At 37.6% G+C, this 25308-nt stretch overlaps 1 protein-coding gene across 4 annotated transcripts in view; it reads right to left on the bottom strand.

Moving 5' to 3' along the window:
- LOC140162483 (uncharacterized) overlaps window positions 1–22233 on the bottom strand; it is a 52919-nt gene extending 30686 nt beyond the window's left edge. The window contains exons 1-4 of one of the 4 annotated variants that reach the window (XM_072185723.1): window positions 22153–22233; window positions 16001–16162; window positions 7097–7211; window positions 5248–6981 (exon numbers count right to left, since the gene is read on the bottom strand). In XM_072185723.1, coding sequence (XP_072041824.1) covers window positions 5814–6932 — 1119 coding nt within the window. In that variant the 5' untranslated portion in view covers window positions 6933–6981; window positions 7097–7211; window positions 16001–16162; window positions 22153–22233 and the 3' untranslated portion in view covers window positions 5248–5813. Of the gene's footprint in view, window positions 1–5247; window positions 7212–9421; window positions 9878–16000; window positions 16163–22152 lie in introns of those variants that run through there. The other 3 variants (XR_011860302.1, XM_072185721.1, XM_072185722.1) reach the window with 3 other exon arrangements.
- Between the last annotated feature and the right edge of the window lie 3075 nt (window positions 22234–25308).

The following is a 25308-nucleotide window of genomic DNA, read 5'->3' as shown; positions in this document are numbered from 1 at the left end:
AATCTTCTTTTATATTCACGTGTTTATTCCCATTATTTCTTACAATGCACAATAACAAATCTAACATGACCGACAAGCGAGAGGTGAGCATTTCACCACCACCCCCACCCCTATTTGCCAATTTGGACCCCTGGACTCAGCAGGTCACCGCTAACCCTGCCCCACCCCCACCCCCGCACACCGACACCGCCTGGCTAATAATTATTTGGTGCAGAAGGACACTAAAATGAATACACGGGATCGATACACGTGAATTGCTATGCACGATTTTGATATCAGACGAAAATCTTCTGATACCGGGTTAGAAAATGATGAATATCTCCCGTCATGATTTTTTTCTCAAGAAACCAGATTAAGGTCTCATAAACTTGGAAATACGTGTTGAACAGATATGATAGTCGCTAGAATGCGCTTTGAAAATTGGCCGTGCGCTTTGAACTCAAAATTTGACCATTTTATATTGCGTTGGTCCTGTTATGGACTACAGCGTGCAGCGTGTAGTACAGCTGCACTCACTGTAGGCAGTATAAAGTCGATGACCATTGACCTCAATGGGGTATACAAGCTTAATCACGCACAACCAAGATCGATTACCCGGCTATTGTGAGTAGCCTTAGTTATGTCCCTCGACTAATTATTAGTTTAAAAGAGCTTTAAAGGTTTGAACCAAATGGCTAATCGTGGCTGTGGATTTAACCTACCATGGCGATTCCTGCCATGAAGATATAGGGTCGAAGACACTGTGCCCCGCTCCTGTAACATGCAGGATATAAGCAGGGGCGGCGCCAGGGTATTTTGATAGGGGGGGCGATGATATTTCAAAATGTTGAATAATATTCATGCGGCGCGACAGCGCCGCCCCTCGCGCTTGCGCGAGCAGGGGGGTGTTTGGAAAAATTTTCAAAATGGAAGTACAAATGAAGCCATTTGATGCACCATTTTCACCCTTTTATTGGTTATTGATTTATTTTCCAACCGCATATTTTTATGGGTTTCATTAACGGGCCCGACTTGCGGACCGCAGGTTTTAGGCATGGACCTACTCAATTACGCCTATACGTTCAATTTTGGAGTCTTACTTTTTTCCCATGCTTTCCCAGTCCAATTTCACCTTTGTTGAAATAAAATTTCTTTCTTTTGACCATGTTTACCCCTATTCCTTTCAAATTTTTCTTCTCTCATGTCATCCTTAGGCTAAGGATGACATGAGAGTAAGGACCTTAGGCCTATATATACAAATGATCGGGCATTAAGTACAATTCTTTGAGCGTATTTGCAAAGTCCCGGTTAATTAATATGCAAAGTTTAAGTCGCAACGCGGTGTATGTTTTAAAGTTGCATTGTATATGAGATGCCTCATTACGCAATGAATAGGCCTAGGCACGATAAAAATGATATGAATAGGGGTGTTTGGAAGTCGGAAAATATTTTTAAATGAAAGCCATTATCAGGGGCGTAGGCGGGGTGGTCGCTCCCCAATCATCGAAAGCCAAAACGGTTCAATTTGCGAGCGTAGCGAGCGGGAAAAAACCAGTTTTTTATGCTTTTTCGGTCAAAAAAGTCAAAAATTTTGCCCATTAGCGAGCGAAAAAATTAGGTTCTTTATGCTTTCTTGGTCAAAAGAGTCCACAATTTTAGGAAAAGGTCCAAAACATGTCCACTTTTTCAAAATCAGCCCCCATAAATCCTGGCTATGCCCCATACCGTATTAAATAAAACCAATATTGCTTATTATTGCTAAATAATTTTGATACTATTTCTGAGAGAGGTAGCATATATATACAATGTGATAAAAGTAAAAATTGTGTGTTACAGATATCAGACTGAAAGTAAACTTTATAATGATTAAATTGCTGGCATGACACAGACTTGCCTATGTTGCCGCGCCAGGACAGTGACGTAGCCAGGATTTTTCCAAAGAAGTTGGGAGAAAAGGCAGGAGAGGCCAGGTGACTTTCATGGGGAAAATGTGCGGAAAATCGGCCCAAAATACAAAAACCAACAACTTTAAAACCGAGTCGGTCAGCATTCCACAGGGGGCAAGGGGTGGGGCTTCCCCCTTCGCTAACCATGGCAATGGCTCCTTTTCTTCTTCTTTCCCCCTCTCTTTCTCTCCCTTCCCTTTCCTCTCTCCTCCCTCTTCTCTTTTGCCTCCCTTTTACCTCTTTTTTTGCAAATAATAGGGGGGGCGGCCGCCACCCTTGCCCCCCCCTGTGGCGCCGCCGCTGGATATAAGGTAAGGACTTGTCATAGGCTTGGTATGTGGAGATGGAACATCATTTGCTCAATTTCCAAGTGTTTTGTATTATTGTAGCAAGAGCTAAAATTAAGACAACCCATCATTAAAATTGATTGAAGTCTACTGTTATATGAGCTAAACTGCTGATATTGGTATTGATGAAGTAGCTATCTACTGCAGATATTGATGATGCAACTATCTACTGCTGATATATATTGATGAAGTAGCTATATCTACTGCTGATATTGGTATTGATGAAGTAGCTATATCTACTGCTGATATTGGTGTTCATGAAGTAGCTATCTACTGCTAATATTGGTATTAATGAAGTAGCTATCTACTGCTGATATTGGTGTTGATGAAGTAGCTATCTACTGCTGATATTGGTATTAATGAAGTAGCTATCTACTGCTGATATTGGTATTAATGAAGTAGCTATCTACTGCTGATATTGGTATTAATGAAGTAGCTATCTACTGCTGATATTGGTATTGATGAAGTAGCTATCTACTGCTGATATTGGTATTGATCTGCTGATATTGGTATTGATGAAGTGGCTATCTACCAATTTCACTGGTGACCCCGTTCTTCATATCACAGGAGTTTATAAAATGTGGTGTTTTTCTTTCAATCATAAACAGGAAAATTGACCAGACAATTCTTGGGGACCATAAATCTGGTCAAAAATGTTCCTTTTTTTAATTTACTGTCTTCGATCAGAGCAGTAGTGACCCACTAAAGGCATAATGGGTCGATGAACTGGTGTCATGCCCTATACGCTGTAGAAGTGGCGTAGTTAATCGGATTAACTACCATAGCAATAGATGAATACAATTTTTTTTTTTTTCTTCCTCAACAACGTTCATGCGGTACCGATGCATTGTATCATAGATGTCAATGAAATGCTGTTCACTTGCACCTGTAAGATAAGTATCTTTGAAAAGAGTGGCATGAAATACACAGGTGATTAGTGCAATCTGCTTGTAGTGCAGGGCGGTCTATTCAAAAATTATATTCATCTATTGCTATGGTAGTTAATCCGATTATGACGTCACTTCTACGGCGTATTGCTTTCTTTATTTCTTAAGTCAAAGAGTGTACTATATCTGGTATTTAAGTTATTATAATAATGGTTGTAAACGGACATATTTTCTGAACAGAGATGTAAAATAGGGCACTCTGGTAGTTAATATTATTAATGGGGCCAAAGACACCCCGGAAAGATACTTTCATTACAAAGAAAGAGGCTGGAGAACACTCAATTCAAAGAAAGAGGTCGGAGATAACCATAGTGAAATATATGCTAAACATTTTAAAGCTTGGCTCATTAATCGCCTGTTTCCAAACATACCACCAAAGTCTGTAAAAAACGGGTGCAAAATCAAAATCAGAAGATAAGCCAGAGCCTAAATACTTCAAATAGTAAACATAATGTTGTCATGTTTAATTGTAACACCTTGGGTTGGTAAACTGTTCATTCTTTCTTATTTAATATATTCAGTTTCCTCTCGTTCCCCATTGTGTTTATTTATTCTTGTGCAGGATGCGTATCCCCATTACCTACTTTACTTATATACTGGGGAAGCAATTAAGCATAAGTAATGATCTCCTTCACTTGTGTACTTGCATAATATCTGTTTGTGTGTATTGTATACAATGACTGCTATAACATTAGACCCAGCTTTAACCACCGATCATTAGTGGGAGCTGGTAGCATAATGGATAAGGCGTCTGTCTAGAGATCGGAAGGTCGTGGGTTGGATTCCCATGCCGGCACATTACCTTTTTTTCAAGTTGGGTTGTGTGCCGGTTGGGATTTGTATTTATTTGTTGTCATGTTTAATTTGTAACACCTCGGGTTGGTAAACTGTTCATTCTTTCAAACATGTTATTAAACCCAGGATTTATACTACAATTACTGTTAAGGAGTGCCTGTAACACACCTGGTTCATATCAAAAAATCTAATTCCTATTAAAAAGCTCAATATATCAGTTATACCATTACTGTTCCTCATATTCTGCCACAGTTTCAGGACATATTAAACAAACCATGTGTACCCATACCTTCCCCCTCACTCACCAGGGATGAGATTTCAAACCCCATTAACTAAATTTCCACTAAACCTACCTATGATCTACCACACTGAGATCAAACCATGTCACATAAATGAGGCTACAACAATGCTATAATTGAAACACAAATCATAATAGCTGGCAAAACTCTTGTCAACATGTCAATGCCTCAATAATACTGTAGTAATCACCTTTCATCATCAGCAAAATAGTTAACATCGGTGTCCCATCTCGATACTCTCATAATTTCCACTGCATTGACATTTAACCTTGAAGGAAACCTTTGACTTTGATTTCAGCCAAAGTTATTCACTTTGATGATGTGTCCAAATGCCATTATTTCAACTATTGCTTACTACACCAACCACTGTCACTATTATCCAAGTTTTCTGCAACAACCTTTCACTTCCCACTGACCCCATCAAAAATAATATTAGCCATCAATCCTCCCATACACACATTCCCTGGGCTTGGAGGAAGAACAGGTGATTAACTGCGTTTATAACTGATTGAATGTCCCAGGTTAAATAAGAAATTCCAGGAACAAACTCACAAACACATTCATTCCTTAGGAAAAACAATGCTTCAGCAAGGCCAAACCATATCTACACCAGTCAAATAATTCTTACATAGCATCAAGTCAGGGTTTCATACTCAAAGGGTAAAAAAAAAGAACATGTGCAATTTCACTTTGTTGGCAGAGGAAGACCAACACCAGTAGATTACAATTGTTTGTTTCCAACGGAAGAACAAACCCGAACGATTACAATACCTAGCTGGGGGGTGTATAGGACACAAAAAATCGTGGTTGGTTGAAAAATTTGTAGATTTTTCAGATTTTTTAACCGAACACATATTTTTCACAGACCAATGTTTCCTAGTGATATGAGTTCTTGATTCAAATTCCACTTCTTACAGTATTCACACTGATACGGTTTCTCTTTGGTGTGAGTTTTAATGTGCCTTTTGAAATTGCTGCTAGTTGTAAAACATCTCTTATAGTACTCACACTGGTATGGTTTCTCTTTGGTGTGAATTATGATGTGTTCTTTGAGATTGCCTCTAGTTGTAAAACATTTCTGGCAGTACTCACACTGATAAGGCTTCTCTTTGGTTTGAGTACCGATGTGTTTTTTGAGATTGGACCTATGTGCAAAACATTTCTGACACTACTTACACTAAAAGGTTTTACAATCTTTGGAGTGACTTTTAATTTGCCTTTTGAGATTACTCACACTCATAAGGTTTCTCTTTGGTGTGGGTTTTGATGTGCCTTTTCAGACATCCATGCCGTGTAAAACATTTCTGACAATACTCACACTGATATGGTTTCTCTTTGGTGTGAGTTCTGATGTGTTCTTCGAGGTTGCTATTATTTGTAAAACATTTCTGACAATACTCACACTGATAGGGTTTCTCTTTGGTGTGAGTTTTGATGTGTTCTTTGAGGTTGCTATTATTTGTAAAACATTTTTGACAATACTCACACTGATAGGGTTTTTCATTGGTGTGAGCTCTGATGTGTCCTTGGAGATTGTTGCTTTGTGCAAAGGGGTTTCTCTTTGGTGTGAGTTTTGATGTGTTTTTTCAGATTGTTACTATGTGTAAACCATTTCTGACAATACTCACACTGACAGGGTTTCTCCTTGGTGTGAGTTCTGATGTGTCCTTGGAGATTGTTGCTTTGTGCAAAACATTTCTGACAATACTCACACTGATAGGGTTTCTCTTTGGTGTGGGTTTTGATGTGGGTTTTGAGATTGCTACTACTTGCAAAGCATTTCTGACAATACTCACACTGATAGGGTTTCTCTTTGGTGTGAGTTTTGATATGCCGTTTCAAAAATCCATTCCGTGTAAAACATTTCTGACAATACTCACACTGATAGGGTTTCTCTTTGGTGTGAGTTCTGATGTGTCTTTTGAGATTGTTACTATACGCAAAACATTTCTGACAATACTCGCACTGATATGGTTTCTCTTTGGTGTGAGTTCTGATGTGTTCTTTAAGAGAGTTACTATGTGCAAAACATTTCTGACAATACTCGCACTGATAAGGTTTCTCTTTGGTGTGGGTTCTGGTGTGTTCTTTAAGAGAGTTACTATGTGCAAAACATTTCTGACAATACTCACACTGATAAGGTTTCTCTTTGGTGTGAGTTATGATGTGTCGTTTGAGATTGCTATTCTGTGCAAAACATTTCTGACAATACTCGCACTGATAGGGTTTCTCTTTGGTGTGAGTTCTGATGTGTTCTTTAAGAGAGTTACTATGTGCAAAACATTTCAGACAATACTCGCACTGATAAGGTTTCTCTTTGGTGTGAGTTCTGATGTGTTCTTTAAGAGAGTTACTATGTGCAAAACATTTCTGACAATACTCGCACTGATAAGGTTTCTCTTTGGTGTGGGTTCTCATGTGTACTTTGAGATACCACCTAAGCGCAAAGTATTTCTGGCAGTATTCACATTGATGTGGTTTTTCTTTGATGTTCAAGCCGCTTTTATGGTACCATAGCTTACTGTGGCTACTCAAATATCCTTGTAGCCCTCCGTTTGTTGATAAGCTTTTCTGGTTAAACACACTGTTACATCGATAACTCCGTACATATTTCAACATATGTCTGTTTTCATGGGTTTTCAATTTGTCCAAAGAATAATGTTGGGCTCTGCAAAATGTACAAGAAAATGGTTGCAAAAGTTTCATTTTCATTTGAAGATGCTTGCAACATGTATTTATAAAGTACACTTTAAAGATGAACCCAAAGATGTAGATCTAGTTACCGTTGTTGTCCTTCAGTGGAGCAGCATAAAATACAAGACCACGATCCTCACTGATTCTGTATTAGGCCTGGTTATTTTGTTAGTTTCCAACTGCCGATATAAGGGACCAAAGTATCTGAAATATTATAGTAAAGATGTAAATTAACGGTTATTTTTCTGTTTAAATGGACTACAATCCGGTCGGTTAACTGGGTAAAAAAATGTCATTGAGTGTTTTGGTTTGTGTACAGTGCAACAGAGCATAAATGCCCAAAACTGAATTTCGGACAGATTTACACATACCGGTAATTTAAAATCTAGATTAAAGTGAAAGATGTCACTTACAACATTTTATGATCAAACTCTGATCTTTAATAAGGTTGCAAAATTTGACACGTTTTCGTTCATTTGCATATAATTAGCATGATAAAAAAAAAAGCACGAAAAAAATTAATTAATGCTTTTTTCGTCAAAAGTAATTATGTTATAAGAATCAAACCGGGAATCAAACCTACAAGAAAGATTGATTCTTGTCAAATCCTACAATGCTGTCAGAGAAAATGTCCATGTATTAATTTTTTTAATTAATGGACATAATATTGATTACGGATAATTAATTTGTGATGATAAATATTTCTTTTATGATTTACCCCCCCTTCGACTTGCCAAAAATTACTTCAAGTTGCACAGTCCCTTACCACATTGACAATAATTTTTTAGATTTTCTAAACTTTAACTTAATAACTTTAAAAATAGAATGAACGAATGAATGAATAATCCCATCAATGCGATCATGAGTAATAGGACGGCGGTGTCTATTGATAACACTCAGTCAATCCATGAGACTGTCCATTGAGATTTCCATGAATGAACTAACATAAGGAATAGGGAGTAAACAATGTTTGTCCTTGACTGTGAATGATTTGTCGATTGGTATCACTCACCAACGGCCGAGTCAGGCTTTTTCTCTCTCGTTGTGTGTTTCTCTTCTTCAAAGGGTGCTATATAAGCCGCACTGACTCAGTGGCAGCGCATTTGCCCCACCCCCATTATTTTCTCCCCCAGTTTTGAGGCGAAACCCTTAAAATTATGTACATTTCCGCCTTTGGATCGCAAAGATCGGATATTTTTATTCCCGGTTTTAATTCTGAACCCTTCGCAAGGGTGCAGAATTCTGCAGAACTTTGACGATAATTTTTGGACACTAAAATGATTTTTAAAATGCATCCGATCCTTAATTTTGTTTCAACCAAGTCTTAAATTAGCCAGCACAATAAGGTGGGTATCACTTATATACATTGATAAAATTTTAAAGAATTTTTTCAAATTTCTGACCTGTGCAAATCGTTTTCGATTGTATTTCCCATTGACATCCAAAATGGCGTAAACCAGTCCTAAATATATAGGCACGGCGTATGACTGGCAAGCGAGTCTAGGTACACCCGTGGTTTTAAAAGGGGGCGAAAGTGCACGGGTACCAACTACCGCACAGTGTCATCGCCCCGATATCTTCATGGCAGAAAATGCCATAGTAGGGTGAATCCACAGCCACGAATGGCCATTGTGTTCCCACCTGTTTTGCACACATGTATTAATAGGCTGAAGGACATCCGACTAAGGCTAATGACATTAGCCTGTGACTGACCTCTGTACGGTCAGCGAGCATACATACGCCATTGTCATATGCTTTTAACTGCCTTTACAATAGTCTCCTACACAGTCAGTTTGTGTCAGTCGGTCCGGGCAGTCGGTCCGACACTCATCGATCCTGTATGTTCGTGATAGCCACATACAGTCTGGCCCGAGACTACCTCCACGAGGGTCTACGCTGCGCAATATAAAATCTGATGATTTTGGTCACTTTTTCAGCTCAAGACGGACGCTAGTTTTTCAAAGCGCAACCTAACGACGATAATACATGTTGAACATATATGTTCAAGTGCAAGGAACCAGATCTGGTTTCTTTATACGAAATCATTTACGGGAGATATTCATCATTTTCCACCCCGGTATCAGAAGATTTATCGTCTGAATATCAATCGTGCATAGCACCTTTACGTGTATCGATCCCGTGTATTAATTTCATTGTCTCTGGCTGTACTAATGTAATTATTAACCGGGCGATGTCGGTGTGTACCGACCGTATACCGCCGGGTGCGAAATAGTTTTGCCTCAAAACTAGGGGTGGGTGGGGGGGGGGGAAGAAAGTGCACGGGTCCGAAATTTGAAAGGGTGTGTGTGTGACGGGAACCGGGAAGGCCATGCTGCATGTTACATTCTTTATTAGTTCATTGTCTTGAAGATTGCATGCTTTCGGTTTAACCAAACGGTTATTGAAAACGTTACCTGAAATTGCACAAAATACGCTTGATTTGATTTGGTGCCGTTGAAATGATACGTCATTGGCGGAAAATTGTAGTCAAAATGATTGATTACAATTTCGGGCTCCTCTTGGTACTCTGTGGCAGGGCTCTGTGGCTCTATGGGACAGCCTGTGGTACGAAAAAAAGCGGCCCTTTGCTCATAGGCGCATACCACTAAATAAACATCCCATTCAAATTCACGTGAAAATACAAGAAGGTTGTTTTTCTAGTGCCCCATGTAACAAAATTTTAATATTCTTCTGATGAAGTAGCTATATTCACTGCTGATATTGATATTAATGAAGTAGCTAATACTACTGATAGGGCCTATTGGTATTGACGAAGTAGGTATCTACTGCTGATATTGGTATTGACAAATAAGCTGTCTACTGCTGTATTGGTGAAGTAGATAATACTGCTGATGTAACAAAGTAGCTCTCTGATGATATCACTGTGAAGTAGCTATCTAGGCCTCCTGCTGATACTGGTAATAATGAAGTAGATAATACTGCTGACATCAGTATTGACGAAGTAGTTATTTACTGATGATATCAGTATTGAGTAGCTATCTGGTGATATGACCTATTAGTATTGATGAAGTACCGGTAGCTATCTACTGCTGATATTGGCATTGGTGAAGTAGCTATCTACTGATGATATTAGTATTGATGAAGTAGCTATCTACTGCCGCGGCTGATATAGTATTGGTGAAGTACCTATCTACTGCTGATACCAGTATTGATGGAGTAGATATCTATTGCTCATATTGGTATTAATGAAGTAGATAATAATGCTGATATAGGTATTGACGAAGTGCCTATCTACTGACGATATCAGTATTGATGAAGTAGATATATCTACTGCCGATATTGATATTGATGAAGTAGCTATTTACTGCTGATATTGGTATTGATGAAGTGACTATCTACTGATGACATCAGTATTGATGAAGTAGCTATCTACTGCTGATATTAGTATCGGTGAAGTAGCTATCTACTAATGATATCAATATTGATGAAGTAGCTATCTACTGCTCATATTGGTATTGATGAAGTAGCTATCTACTGCTGATATTAGTATTGATGAAGTAGCTATCTACTACTGATATCAATATTGATGAAGTAGCTATCTACTGCTTATATTGGTATTGATGAAGTAGCTATCTACTGCTGATATTAGTATTGATGAAGCGACTATCTACTAATGATATCAATATTGATGAAGTAGCTATCTACTGCTCATATTGGTATTGATGAAGCCGGGTGATGAAGTAGCTATCTACTGCTGATATTGGTATTGAGGAAGTAGCTATCTACTGCTGATATTAGTATCGGTGAAGAAGCTATCTACTAATGATATCAATATTGATGAACTAGCTATCTACTGCTCATATTGGTATTGATGAAGCCGGGTGATGAAGTAGCTATCTACTGCTGATATTGGTATTGATGAAGTAGCTATCTACTGCTGATATTAGTATTGGTGAAGTAGCTATCTACTGATGATATTAGTATTGATGAAGTGACTATCTACTAATGATATCAATATTGATGAAGTAGCTACATTGTATCTACTGCTCATATTGGTATTGATGAAGCCGGGTGATGAAGTAGCTATCTACTGCTGATATTGGTATTGATGAAGTAGCTATCTACTGCTGATATTAGTATTGGTGAAGTAGCTATCTACTGATGATATTGGTATTGATGAAGTAGCTATCTACTGCTGATATTAGTATTGGTGAAGTAGCTATCTACTGATGATATCAATATTGATGAAGTAGCTATCTACTGATGATATTAGTATTGATGAAGTGACTATCTACTAATGATATCAATATTGATGAAGTAGCTATCTACTGCTCAGTGCTCATATTGGTATTGGTGAAGTAGCTCAAGTATTTACTGCTCATATAGTGTTGGTGATGTAGCTATCTACTGCTCATATTGGTATTACTGAAGTAGATAATACTGCTGATATTATCTGATGGTGAAGTAGCTATCTACTGATAATAGCAGTATTGATGAAGTAGCTATCTATTGCTGATATTGGGATTGACGAAGTAGTTATCTACTGATGATATCAGTTTTGACAAAGTAGCTATCTGATGATATGTAGTATTGCCGATATTGATATTGATGAAGTATATGTGAGTGGACGCGGCGAATCAGCCGTAAACTCGGCAAATTGTATTCTGAGTTAATGTGTAAAATGTATGTGAAGTTAGTATTCATAGGAGTATCAATTAGATTGCGACAAGTATCTTATCAAACGCTGTTTAAATCAATCAATAATACTACTGCTGAAGAGGATAATAAGCTTCTACTTATTTCTATAGAATAGTTCTTGTCTTTGTTTACTTTGGATAAATCCTGTTCAAGTGGTAGATAACAAAGCATTGTATTTTGTCTAGGTATGTATAATCAACAATGAACAATGAGAGGATATTTCTGAACCTCGTTGACTTGGGGATGATTTGAAATGACCGCCAATTATGACTGTTGGATATTTATTACCAGAAATGTAGGAAAAGAGACACATGTAGAACCGATAAAAAAATACAATTTTGTCGAAAGAACAGAGTTCAACAAATCATAACCCCGCTTTTGGATATTGTTTGAAGTCAAATGATATACCATTTTAAAGCTTATGGTATATATTTTCTAAACACGAAATAAAACAAAATTGACCGGGCTGACTTTACGGCTGATTCGCCGCGTCCAGTCACATATAGCTAGTAGCTATCTACTGCTGATATTATACGGTAGTAGTATTGGTGAAGTAGCTATCTACTGATGATATCAGTATTGATGAAGTAGCTATTTACTGCAGATATAATTGATGAAGTACCGGTAGCTATCTACTGCTGATAGTAGTACTGCTGATATTGGTATACCTCATGAGGTGGATCACGGTTGCCGGGTGTCCACACCGTATCCCTCTGAACCTATCTGTTTCCACTGGGCACATTAACCGGGAACACTCTATAAACTAAACCGCATTACCCGCCAAACGTTCCTCAGTAGAAACACGCAGATAGTCAGGTCTAGAAAAAATGGGCAATTCACCAATCTCTTTTAGTCATTTGGAGGGAATCCGGGGGTTCTTCCTGGTTGAAGGTATACAGGGATGTGCCACGGTTTTGGAAAAAGTGCACATAATGCACCCAATAATGGCACATTTGGGTGCTTTTTCTTGAAAATTGGTATACTGATGGGTAGCAAAAACAACAAAAAGTAGGTATAGAGAAAGTCAGCATCTGAAAGTCTGCGTGGCACACCCCCGTACAAAATTTTTTCGAAGACCCCCCTGGGGGGAAATCTCTTTAGATCTAGCTGTATCTAACATGTTATTTAGTTTCCAACTGGAGATATATATAGGTGGATCAAAATATCTGAAATGGAACAAAGGAAAAGCCAGGCCTTTTTAGACCTTTTTTGTCATTTTTTTGCTTGCTATGCTCGTAAATTCTGAAATTTTGGGACTTTTTTCATACTTTTCCAAGTTTGGGGGGAGTGTGTTGCACCCCTGTACCCCCCCCCCCCTGCTCCATTCTGATTACAATTCAGGTGATTAAAGTGAAGATATCATGTAATTGACCAATCAGAGGCAATGTTAGATCAGCAGGTAGTGCTCAAGGGGTAGATTTGTTTCATTTTGTAAAATACACTTAAGGGTCCGTTCATTATAAGGGTGGTGCCATAATTATGTGTACCCTGGGGTGAATTCTCAAAATGGTCTGCCAAAAATGCTTGCTCCCCCCTTTGGCCATTCCAAAAATCTTTGCCCCCCCTTTCGACGTGCCAAAAACCTTCCCCCCTTTTGACGTGCCAAAAATCTTTGCCCCCCCTTACACATGCAAGATTTGGGGGAACCCGAATTTAAAACCTTAAATTGTTTTATCATATAATGCGAGCGCAGCGAGCAGGAAATTTTGCATATTTGAATGTGTTCCTAACGTTTTCCTATGCCTTTTTAGGGCGTAATGTAGAAACGGTACCCAAAATATCTGTGCCAAAAATTGCTTGCCCCCCTTTCGACCTGCCAAAAATCGCTTGACCCCCCCCTTCTGGCCTGCCAAAAATCTTTGCCCCCCTATAATTATTTTCCTGATAGGGGGATTATGTGAAATTTAATAATTATTCATATATGGTATTGATACTTTATTTTCTTGAACATGTGTTACAATGAAAATTGAAAATGTTATTAAAAGCCTATTTACATGAGGACTTTACCCTTGCCTACATAATAACCATAAATTTGATTTTGATAGATGACTTGCCCTGGCGATGCAATTTACATGGGGACATTTGTTTCCAGCAATATGATCTGAATCAACTATATCTGGTCCCCCTATGTGACCTATAAAACCATAACCAGGTAAATACATAACAAAAGTGTGCAAAAGTCATCAACATTCCAGAGAAACTCTCAGGAGAGTGTAGTACTGTCTTGAAAAAATAGCCCGGTTCTATTTTGAGGAAACTATGAAAGGTCAGAGGTCCAAGGGTATTGCCTGGCAAAATTACCAATATACACGAGGACTTTCCCTTGCTGGAAATAAATTTCCAGCAATAGAGTCCTCGTGTAAACTGTGCATAACAAACACACAAAGTCAAACATTTTTCCATAAAGTCTTGATTGCAGATAGCATATATGTGATGCGATCAAGCAAAATCAGTCGAACTCGAAAATATTGATTTTGAGATATAGCCAAACAAAGGAAATATTTCCTTTTATTTTCTGTTGTTTTGACAACTCTTTAGTTGCTCATATCTTTGGAACTGGTTGTTCACTTCCAGTGGGGTTTTCTGCAAAATGCAGCTTTGTAATTTTTCTTACTATTCTATAAGAAACTGAAAATTTTATATTTCCGAGTTCCGACTGATTTTGCTTGATCGCATCACATATGTATATGGCTCCTTGTCACCGTATCAAACTGGGTGATGAAGAAGCTGTCAACCATTGCTGTTGATACTAGGGGAAACTACAAAACATTTCCTACAGTACTCACACTGATAGGGTTTCTCTTTGGTGTGAATTCTTAAAGTGTTTTGTAAGCTCACTTTTTTGTACAAAACATTTCTGACAATACTCACACTGATAGGATTTCTCTTTGGTATGAGTTCTGATGTGTACGGTGAGATTGTACGTATGTGCAAAGCATCTCTGACAATACTCACACTGATAGGGTTTCTTTTTTGTGTGAGTTCTGATGTGTCTTTTGAGAATGCTATTCTGTGCAAAACATTTCTGGCAAATCTCACACTGAAAGGGTTTTTCTTTGGTGTGAGTTCTGATATGCCTTGTGAGGTCCCCTTTTTGAGAAAAACATGTCTGGCAAATCTCACACTGATAGGGTTTCTCTTTGGTGTGAGCTCTGATATGCTTTGTGAGGTCAAACTTTTGTGCAAAACATGTCTGGCAAATCTCACACTTATAGGGTTTCTCATTGGTGTGGATTCTGATGTGTAATTTAAGACTTGCATTCTGTGTAAAACATTTCTTACAATACTCACACTGATATGGTTTCTCTTTGGTGTGGGTCCTGATGTGTTTAGTGAGATGGCACCTATGTGCAAAGCATTTCTGACAATACTCACATTGAAACGATTTTTCTTTGGTGTGAATTCTGATGTGGTTTATAAGATCACCATTATATGCAAAACATTTCTGACAATGTCCACACTGATAGTGTTTTTTCTTTGGAGTGGATCCGGGGTGTGACCTTTTAAATTACTTTGGTCAGCAAACCCTTTCTGACAATGATCACACTGAAAAAGTTTCTCTTTGGGGTGAATTCTAATGTGTCTTTTAAGATCACTATTCAGTGCAAAACATTTCTGACAAATCTTACACTGATGGCGTTTCTCTTTGGTATGAGTTCTGATGTGTCTCTTAAGATCTCCATTCAGGGCAAAACATTTCTGACAATGCTCACATTGATAAGGTTTCTCTTTGGTGTGAGTTCTGATATGTCTCTTAAGATCTCCATTCAGGGCAAAACATTTCTGACAAATCTTACACTGATGTCGTTTCTTTTTGGTGTGAGTTCTGATGTGTCTTTTAAGATTACTATTCAGTACAAAACATTTCTGACAGTAGTCACACTGATGGGGTTTCTCTTTGGTGTGAGTTCTGATGTGTCCTTTGAGATGGTACCTACATGCAAAGCATTTCTCGCAATACTCACACTGAAAGGTGTTCTCTTTGATGTTCAAGCAGTTTTGAACCACATGGTACCACAGCTTACTGTGGTTATTCAACTGTCTTTGTAGCTCACCATTTGTAGATAAGCTTTTCTGACAAAACACAGAGTCCTTGCATCGATAAGGTCGTATATATTTCAACATATGTCTGTTTACATGGGTTTTCAACTTGTCCAAAGAATAATGTTTGGCTTTACAAAATGTACAAGAAAATGGTTGCAACAGTTTCATTTTCAACTGAAGATTATTGCAGCATGTATTTACAAAGAGAACTTAAGATGAACCAAAATACGGGCCAAAATATAGATTGTCAAAAAAATAACCCAAACACATTCAAAGATGCATGTAGTTACCGTTGTATCTCGAAGTCGAACCAGTGTCAACACTAGGTAAAGATGTCCTTCAGTGGAGCATCAAGCAATGCAAGATGACTATCCTCAGTGGCTTCTGTATTAAGTCTGGTTTTACTTTAATTTCCATAGATCTGCAGATAATATATCGCTGGATCTGAATTTCTGAAACGTTAATATTACAAACAAACAAACGTTATAAATATTACTAGGCATATCACCTCAAAAATAAGCGCAGCAAAAACATGTTATTTAATGTTTCTACGTGAATAAGCTTTATTAAAGCATCAAAAATCAAAAAACGGAATTGAAATCGGTCAATGCATTGTGATGTAGTGTCAATTTTAGGATGCTCATAAATGGAATGCAAATCTGCCACAAATGGCTATAATCACAAAATTGGCACATTTCGAGATTTTGAAGGTTTCTTTGGATGCTTGCTTGAAAAAGCAGCGTTCATTTAAGTATCACAGGTTAAATGCCTATCTTTTCTGACTTAGTCGAAGAAAACAAAATTTAAAAATCTATCATTAAATAATTATAATTAATTAACCAAATATACTATTTTAGCCATTTCGGCCAATCTGCAGACAAATTAAAGCTGAAAAGTTCAGCTAATTAATATGCAAAATTGATGCTAATAGAAAACCGTACATGATATCAGGGTGCGGTTTTTTTTCACACATAATGTATACAAAGTTCTTTCAATTGATAACAAAAAATACTTAATAATTATGTATTCATGATATTATTATGTAAATTAGGCATGAGTAATTTTGGGGTGTTTTTTTTCAATATTTAATGAAAGTCTTTTCATTCATCATAGATTTGTCAAGTATGAACCTTTTATGATGTTGAATAAAGAAACTGCAGTTAATTACTTTAATATATAAATACAAAAATGCAAAGTTTGACATTTTGACGGTGTCTGGAATAGAATTTTAATTTATTTTTTCTGTAAACATGGTATGTGTCACCATTCCTCTAAGCCAAATCCGAAAAGTAAATGTAAAAATTCATTTGCAATGAGACTTTAAATTAACATTTTGTTATCTGGATTAACATGGGAGGGCAAATGGTAAAAGGAACCGTAATTACACTATACCGTGTATATATATATATACAAAAATGGTGTGGCCTTGGACACACACACAATGGCTTAGAGCTATTGTGGTTTGTAATATTACTCCTCTAAATTCACTTCCATAATAGTATGTTTCAGCTCGTTTTCCTCAAGTGTGCCATTCGTTGTCAAAGGAAGTAATTTACATGCTAAGAAAGATTAGTATTTCAGCTAAATGGTGGTAGGTTGTTTTTTTTTATTTCAGAAGGTCTATATTATTGATTTATGTGGGATCTTCAACAATTAATCCATAAAAACAGGTAGTAGGCCTAGCTCTTAAACTAAGCAAAATTTATTTTTAAAAGACCTGATGGTAGTCAAAGAAAGGTTTCACACACCGTATATTAAAAATTCAAACAATTGGGATAAATAGCACATGTATATATATATGAGGAAATTAATTTTTCGACATGGATGTGTGCCAAAATCAAATCAATGCTTTGCTCTCATATTTAAGAAAAAATATAAAAAATATCAGTTGATAATTAACATTCCACACTTATAATTTTTTTAAATTGACATACATTTGTAGAAAATAGAAATTAAGTCATTGAGCATATATAAATGGGGGTGATTGTTCTTATTTTTAAATTCAAGCACTAGCTTTTCCTCGGTTATAAGCCCACCCCATTTTTGAAGTGAAATCTGCCATCTAGAGGGGTGGGCTTATACCCGAGTGGTTACGGTAATTACCAAATCTGGCCTTGATACTCAGGAAATTATTTTTTGCAACTTAATTTGGTTTGAAATGAAAAAGTGAACTTTTCATCACTTTTTTAGTTTTTGCCATTTTGGCGGCAAAAACTGTTTTTGCCAAGTGGTTCCCATAGCAAAAAGAAAACTTTCCTGGTGACCACCCGATGACCATTCGGTGGTCATCAGAAACCTTTCGGGTACCTTTTCCAGAGTTATCTGAAAGTGCCCGCTAGCGGATACCTTGCGGATACCTAATTAAGTTATCCAAAAGTTTTCGGGTAGACATCCGGAAATCTCCCAAAAACTCAAATATTTCAAATGAGTTACCCAAAAGGTTCCCAGAAACATACATTCTTTGCAGAGTTACCCGGTGGTTATCCGCTTTTAATTAGCGTTGTTCAAAACCAAGCAAAATTATAATTACTATAATGCTTACATTTAGCGCTACACCATTGCTTTTTTCATTGGTGCTAGAAAATTTAAGATGTACCAGTCAGTTGGCCACTATTAGCGCTAAGTAGTGTTTTAGCGCTAATTAGTGTCATGTTGCGTTTTAGTGCTTATTCCGCTAATAGCGCAACTAGCGGTACCTATTGATGCTAATCATGTGCATTAGCGTTTTAGTGCAAATACACGCTTATTAGTGTCATATGTAGCGTTTACCGTAGTCCTGCCAGCAAGACTTCAGTCTTTATCATAAATATAATGACATCTCCGGACCTGAAGTCTTGCAGTGGTACATAGGAATGCACTGTACGTTTAAGAAATCCAAACTTCAAGCATCAAGAAATATACCTTGTATTTGTCAGTTTTACCTCAGAGATGCTGTAGACCCTCTCTACACAGTGTAGAAACATCACAAGTAGAATGCTGCTCAATATGATAAATCCAAATCATGGAAATCAAGACATTTTTCAGAGTAATATTTTGACCACTTTTGCACTAAGTAAATTACTCCCATGAAGATTGCAGGTTTTGCCAACCCTGGGAATTTTGAATTCACCCAAAAGATGAGATCAATGTAGATCAATCACCTCAACTTTGTGAGTATAGACTAGTACAGTTGGATTAAAATCATCCAGGCACGCCCAAACCCTGGTACAATGGGATTAAAATCAGTGTTCGAAATAACCACTTATCCTCTTGTCCTCTTGTCCAAAAATCACTGGGGACAACCATATTGAGCTATATCCATACGTATCCCCTGGACAACCACTATTTGGATTCTTTGCACTCAAAAACATGACATATATATATTTTGAGGACAACCAAAATGTTTTGAGGACAAGGAGAAGTCATTGCTTTAGTTGTCCTCGGGAAAACCTCCATATTTTCCTTATGCACATATCAAATGCAACCCCGGCCCCTGGGGACCCGGGGATGGTCCGGGACTTGACATCATGTGACCCGGGATTGACTCAAAATGTGTCCGGGGTGAGTCGGGTGTTGGCGGGACTTGACGTTGGCCAAACCCCGGGAAATTGGGCGGGACTTTACCAGGGCGAGGGCGGGATTATGTCGTAACTTACCCGGGGTTTTCCAACCAGTAAAATGGGCCGTGAACATGCCCGTGGGTTGCTAGTAAGGATGCCCGCATTTACGGGCCGGGGAATCCTATCACTTGGCCGTACTTGAGCCGTGGATGTATATTAATAATCCACATTAATGTTACTGTTCATTTAAATCCATTCCAAAAACAAATCTTGGCTGTTCTTTCCAAATTTTGCAGTAGGCCATGTATCTGCTATTTAGCGGGGCTCTAAAGTTAGCACGTTTAACCAGACCACACTGGCTTCTTGACATGCATGTGCAAACGAGAGCCTGCTTTTTATGTTATTTTTAAAAGTTTTAACCACCCGTCGAGAGGAAAGTTTTAAATTATTAGGCCTACCCTAAAAACAAAACTGACCGTGATAATAAAAGAATCCATGATACTTTTGTGACATCTGCGATCAAATGCCACATGGCCATACTACTTAATAGAGGACTATACTATAGGTAGTGTATACACATGTCCTTTATTAATTCTCGAGCTGTATTTTTCTTCTTTAAAAAAAATATTTATTGGTGTATGATATAAAAATTGAATTCAATGTCTTGTGTTAATATACAGATTTTCAAAACTACATTATATTTTCATGATGGAGCGTTTAACAATATTAAAATCATAAATCTTTGAAAGGGTGTTTTAAACAATATCCAAAATCGCAACCTCGTGAAACAAAATATTAATAACTTGTTCGCCAAAAGTTTGATAGATGGTCATCATTGATTTTAAACAAGATACAGGGTATGCCTATATTTGGATGGGGTATGGGCCTTTACAGAATAGCCTAATTATAATTGAAGTAATGTTGCATTTTGGATTGATATCAAAAAAATTCATATATAGGCCTATAATATTATGTGCTTAAAATGTTTATGCAAAGATCGAACATTCGCCACTCCCGTATCCTGGACAGACTGTAAATGTAGTGATCTGTTTCTTTCATATCTTTGATGTTTTAATCGTATAGACCTACATGTCGGCCCTATATCAATACGGTATTCCTGGTTTATTCCCTGCATTTTCCGACCCGCCATTCATGTATTCCTAATTTTGTTAAATAGTGCAATTTGATATGTAGGGTCTACTTAATGCAGTGTATTTTAATGTATTGGTCATTTGTTGATGTTTTAAGTTTGACCCCTGGGCCAAACTGAAAAACGGTGTTTACACTGAGTTTTGTAACCCAGGCAAAAGAAGTTTTAATAAATAAATAAATAAAATATTCAAAACAAGCATGCATAATTATCAAATATAGTGATAGCACACAGGGATCCCCCTCTTGTCCCGTTCCCCCTGTCACTGTAAAGCATTAAAAATACACGAAATGACTAAGTTGGAAAGTCGGGTGACTGGGGTCCGACATTGATATATGCAAAGTAAAATTCCTTCGACGGTGTGCTCGTCCGAAAAAAGGGTCGCTAGGCATAATAGACGGTTAGTCAGTCCGAAAGTGGAAATTTCACTTCTGAATGTTAGACACACTCTTAACTTCAATAATTAGAGTCCGAATCTGAAACATGGATCTAGTTTCCTTCTAACTAACTATACGTGTGTTCATAATCGGCATATGGGTAAACTGTTGCGTTGAAGCCGTGCATTGATACTCAAACAGTAAAGCAAGTAGGCCTACACCTAATATATTATATCTTTTATTTTTAGATGTTCCGCAACAAGGTGAGTAACTGACGTATTTGCAATGGAACACACATGTAGGCCTATATTTGAAGCGTGTGAATCCACCAGCATCATATCCAGAGCTCGGCAGTCCATTGAAGACATACCTGCCAAATTTTGAGCCCGCATGACCAGTGTGATGACAAGATTGCCGCGATATTAAAACCATATTAAGATCCAGGACTATATCCGATGCTCAGGGCGGGAACTTGGGCGAGGAATACCGGGGTTTGCATCGGTTTGCATCGGATATTTGCCCGGGGGCCGGGAGTGGCTGAGAGTTTTGCCCGGATGGGTCCGGGACTGGCCAGGTGTTTACCCGGGACTTGAACTTTAAAACCCAAAATCCACGGCCCACGACCCGGCCATCCCCGGGTCCCCAGGGGCCGGGATTGCATTTGATATGTGCATTATTCCGGACACTGATTAAAATCATCAGTGCATGCCCAAACTGTCCTTGAGACTGTTGAGAGAGTTCCTCAGCTACATCCTGAGCCCACATATTGTGATGTTTCTTATTTGTGGAAAAGATAAGAGTAGAGTGCACTGTAACTCTAGGTGCGAAGAGTTACAGTTACTTAACTTACTGGAACTAGCGTTTACCGTACTAGGTAATGATAATCATGATAATTAGCGTTATTAGCGCTAAAACACTATAATAGCGCTATTAGCGCCCCTCTCACTGGGACTTCACCTTCAAATTAGCGTCAGCGTACTATAATCAAATTAAGTAATTCTTGGCCAAACTGGAACACTTTGAACGCTAGTGGCTCCGCGTCAGTCCGCGATAAACACATGCGAATATAGCGCGGTACAGAAGAAAGTATACACGCGCCTTACACTGCGTACACGCTTAGTACACTACATGGACGCAACTCGCATGTTTCAGTTTGGCCAAGAATTGCCTAATTTGATTATATAGGTAATGATAATTAGTGTTATTGTAGCGTGATTGTGATTTAGGCTACCAAAATTGCGCTAATATTTCTAAAGGTCCAATCCCGCACCTTCTTCTAAATTGCATAGACAAAACCTGATATAACTCACTTCCATCCATTCTATTGCCTAATTATGGTAGAATTTCACCAAATTCTTGCTTGATGATGTACTTACGGGCATGCGGGTGTAATTTTGATGCATTTAATTTATCACGAAAATAATTCCATGGACGTCGCCATTAGTATAGCTGTAAATCCCTCTTTTCTACAGGAGCACCATCGGGAAATTTAACCGGATTTTTCCTTTTTTCACCACACCACTCCACGCCATACATAAATTCTCCCAGTCACATTTCCCCAATATGAAATTTTTAAAAAGTAAAATTTTAAAAAGGAAAAACCGGATTTTTCCTTTTTTCACCACACCACTCCACGCCATACATAAATTCTCCCAGTCACATTTCCCCAATATGAAATTTTTAAAAAGTAAAATTTTATTTTTAATTCTTTTAAAGTTTGGCAGAGGCGGGGTTCGAACTCACGGCTCACCGCTTTGGCTAGTATCACGTATACCATACGTCCAGCGCCTTAGACCGCTCAACCACGAAGAACTTGATAGGGTCATCCGGGTCATCGTGAAAATTTATAGGCCTACATATAATATTAATAAATCGCAACTTCATTACTGCATCATATTTTGGAATTTTATCTGCTTAAAACATTAATGTGTATTATAATAAAGCTACCATTATTTATATTGTTGAATTCTCAAGCGCATAGAGACAATTAATACGAGGGTCCTATGAATAGGCCTACATACACAATACATAAAATCGATTTTGATATCGGCCATGTGCTCTGCTGTGCATGTGGTTTCCCGCAGTGGCGGAAGTTGTCCCGGGAAGTTGTATTACGAAGTGCATCCGAACTCCATTTTGAAGCAAATGATTTTGACAAGGCATTGGATTGTACCAGTTTGCATCCTAAATCCACATTAGACCCCTAATTTTATTTACAAAATCAAAAGATTGGATTATCATAACAACAAAACAGGTAATCTTTTGTCGGGTCTAATGTGAAAATTACATTAAAAAAATACAGTTTTTACAGAATTAATTTTCACTTAGTTCCAAAAAAAAAAATGGCGTATATAAAGATTGAAATAAATTATCTACCTTCTATACTAGATCAATTGTGACGCAAGTTGTTATCAAAAATTGTTGTGATAGATGTACAGTTAATATTCATATATTCCATTACCTATCTGATGGTACAGTTTTTACACAGAAAATATTTATTTGAAAAACCTGCTACTCGGCTTTTTCCGGAAGGTCACAGGGTCGCCGTGACCTGTGCAATAATTACAATTAAAATTTTTCTTATTCTAACAGCAAGCGTTTCTAGAATATATTATGGCGAAATGTGGTGTATTTTTTCACTAAGGGACCCGGGCTAAGGGACCGTCCATAATTTTCGCCATTTTCACTTACGTACAAAGCGTACGTAACTTTTTACCCCCTTCCCTCCCTCGAGTTACGTAGGCCTACAAATAAAATGGAGAATAATTTCCATGAGTAGGCCTACTACTAAATAGCAAAATTGAGATGTTGGGTTGGGGTTGAGGTTTAGGTTAAAGGTTCGATTAGGTTTAGGGTTAGGGTTATATTAGTGTTTCAGGAGGATAGTTGGTTCTGGATTAATGTTTTTACAGATAAGTTGAGAAATGCTGAAAAAACTTCCTTTTTAAACCATATTTTCATGAAAACGAAAGCTATCAATAAATTTTTAAAAAGCTTAAAATACAGACCGAATCTAAACTAAATGGCTAATGCACTCCAAAATCTGCTGATATCAGATTTTTTAAAAATCTAAAATTTGGTTATACATGATGTTTTGTTTGAAAAACTAATAAATGATCCCATCAAACAATCGTGTTTGGATTCAATGGGCAAATATGAGGTTAATTTAGTCAGAAACCATATTCAGGGGGATTGTATAATATTGGGGTAGCCTACTGGGTGTCATGGTGGGTCGGGTTAATGGTTGGTCAAGCCTGTCATGCATGGTGGGTTGTATAGTCGGTGGTACTGTCTATACTAGTCTGAATGAGAACAAAAATACAATAAAACAGACAAAACTGTGGGGTCTGGGAGTGAGATTTTTTTTTTTTTTTTTTTTTTTTTTTGCATACAAGCGACTTTTTGGGGAAACGGTCCACATTTTGGAAGTTCCGACCCCCCTCCCCTCCAAAAAAAATTATTCATGTGTATTATTTTGTGTATGATTTTGACCAACATGATGAAGTTTGATTAAAGCCAAGGCCGGATTAGTGACGGTGAGCCTGATGATACTAGCCCAGATAAAACCGAGGTAGCAATAGCGCCCTCGATATTAAAATAATCAAACCTTCTCTATATTTGGTGATGGCAGCATAAACAATAAAAGCAGGCACAGTGCAGGGCAGTGAATACCGGGTGAATAAAAACAGAGAACTGAATAAAAGTGAAAACCAAGCAGAAGAGTCTCGTGGAAAAACATGAATGAATGAATGAATGAATGAATGAATGAATGAATGAATGAATGAAAGAATGAATGAATGAATGAATTAATGAATTAATTATTTAATTAATTAATTAATTAATTAATTAATTAATTAATTTTTAAATTACTTGCAATACTGTTTGTAAATAAGGCTCAAAATATTAAAAAATCAGACAATTTTGGTGTCAAAATGAATCATGTAGCCTAATGTTATTACAAAACAATGTTGAACACAAGCTCTAAAATACATTTTACATCTTCAGAATGCAAAAATTTACAAAGAACAAAAAAAAAAAGAAGCTTTTTCAGGACTTTCCAAAAATCATAGGTCTGTATTCTAGTCTTATTCTTTTGTACAGTAGGCCTAAATACGTTAAAATACGTTTTTTTCTGAATTCCAAAATACTAGGGTCGGTACGTCGGTTGAGGGCAAACAAACATCTTCTTTTTTTTTGCCTATATAATTATGAGCCCTGGGGAGGGTTAAATTGGAGGGAGGGAGGGAGCAGGGCCGTCGCCATGGGGGGGTGACAACCCCTGGCGATCCCTAAAAAAGTGAAAAGAGAGAGAATGGAAGAGGAAAAGGAACTGATAGAAGGGGAAGAGAGAGGGAGGGAGAGGGGGGGTGGAATGGGAGAGATATTAGAGAGAGGGCTAAAAACTACAATAAGTTCGTAATATAGCCACTCATTGGCAATTGGGGCGGTATATCGGACCACATATCCAGGATCTCATGTGATTGGACAGATTTTGACTTACAATGATGTTGAGCGCGCGTGAAATTCGGTTA

The sequence above is a fragment of the Amphiura filiformis genome, chromosome 10, assembly GCF_039555335.1.
Source record: "Amphiura filiformis chromosome 10, Afil_fr2py, whole genome shotgun sequence".
NCBI lineage: Eukaryota > Metazoa > Echinodermata > Ophiuroidea > Amphilepidida > Amphiuridae > Amphiura > Amphiura filiformis.
Note: the sequence above shows the minus strand (reverse complement) of the source record. Positions and strands in the feature narration are given on the sequence as shown.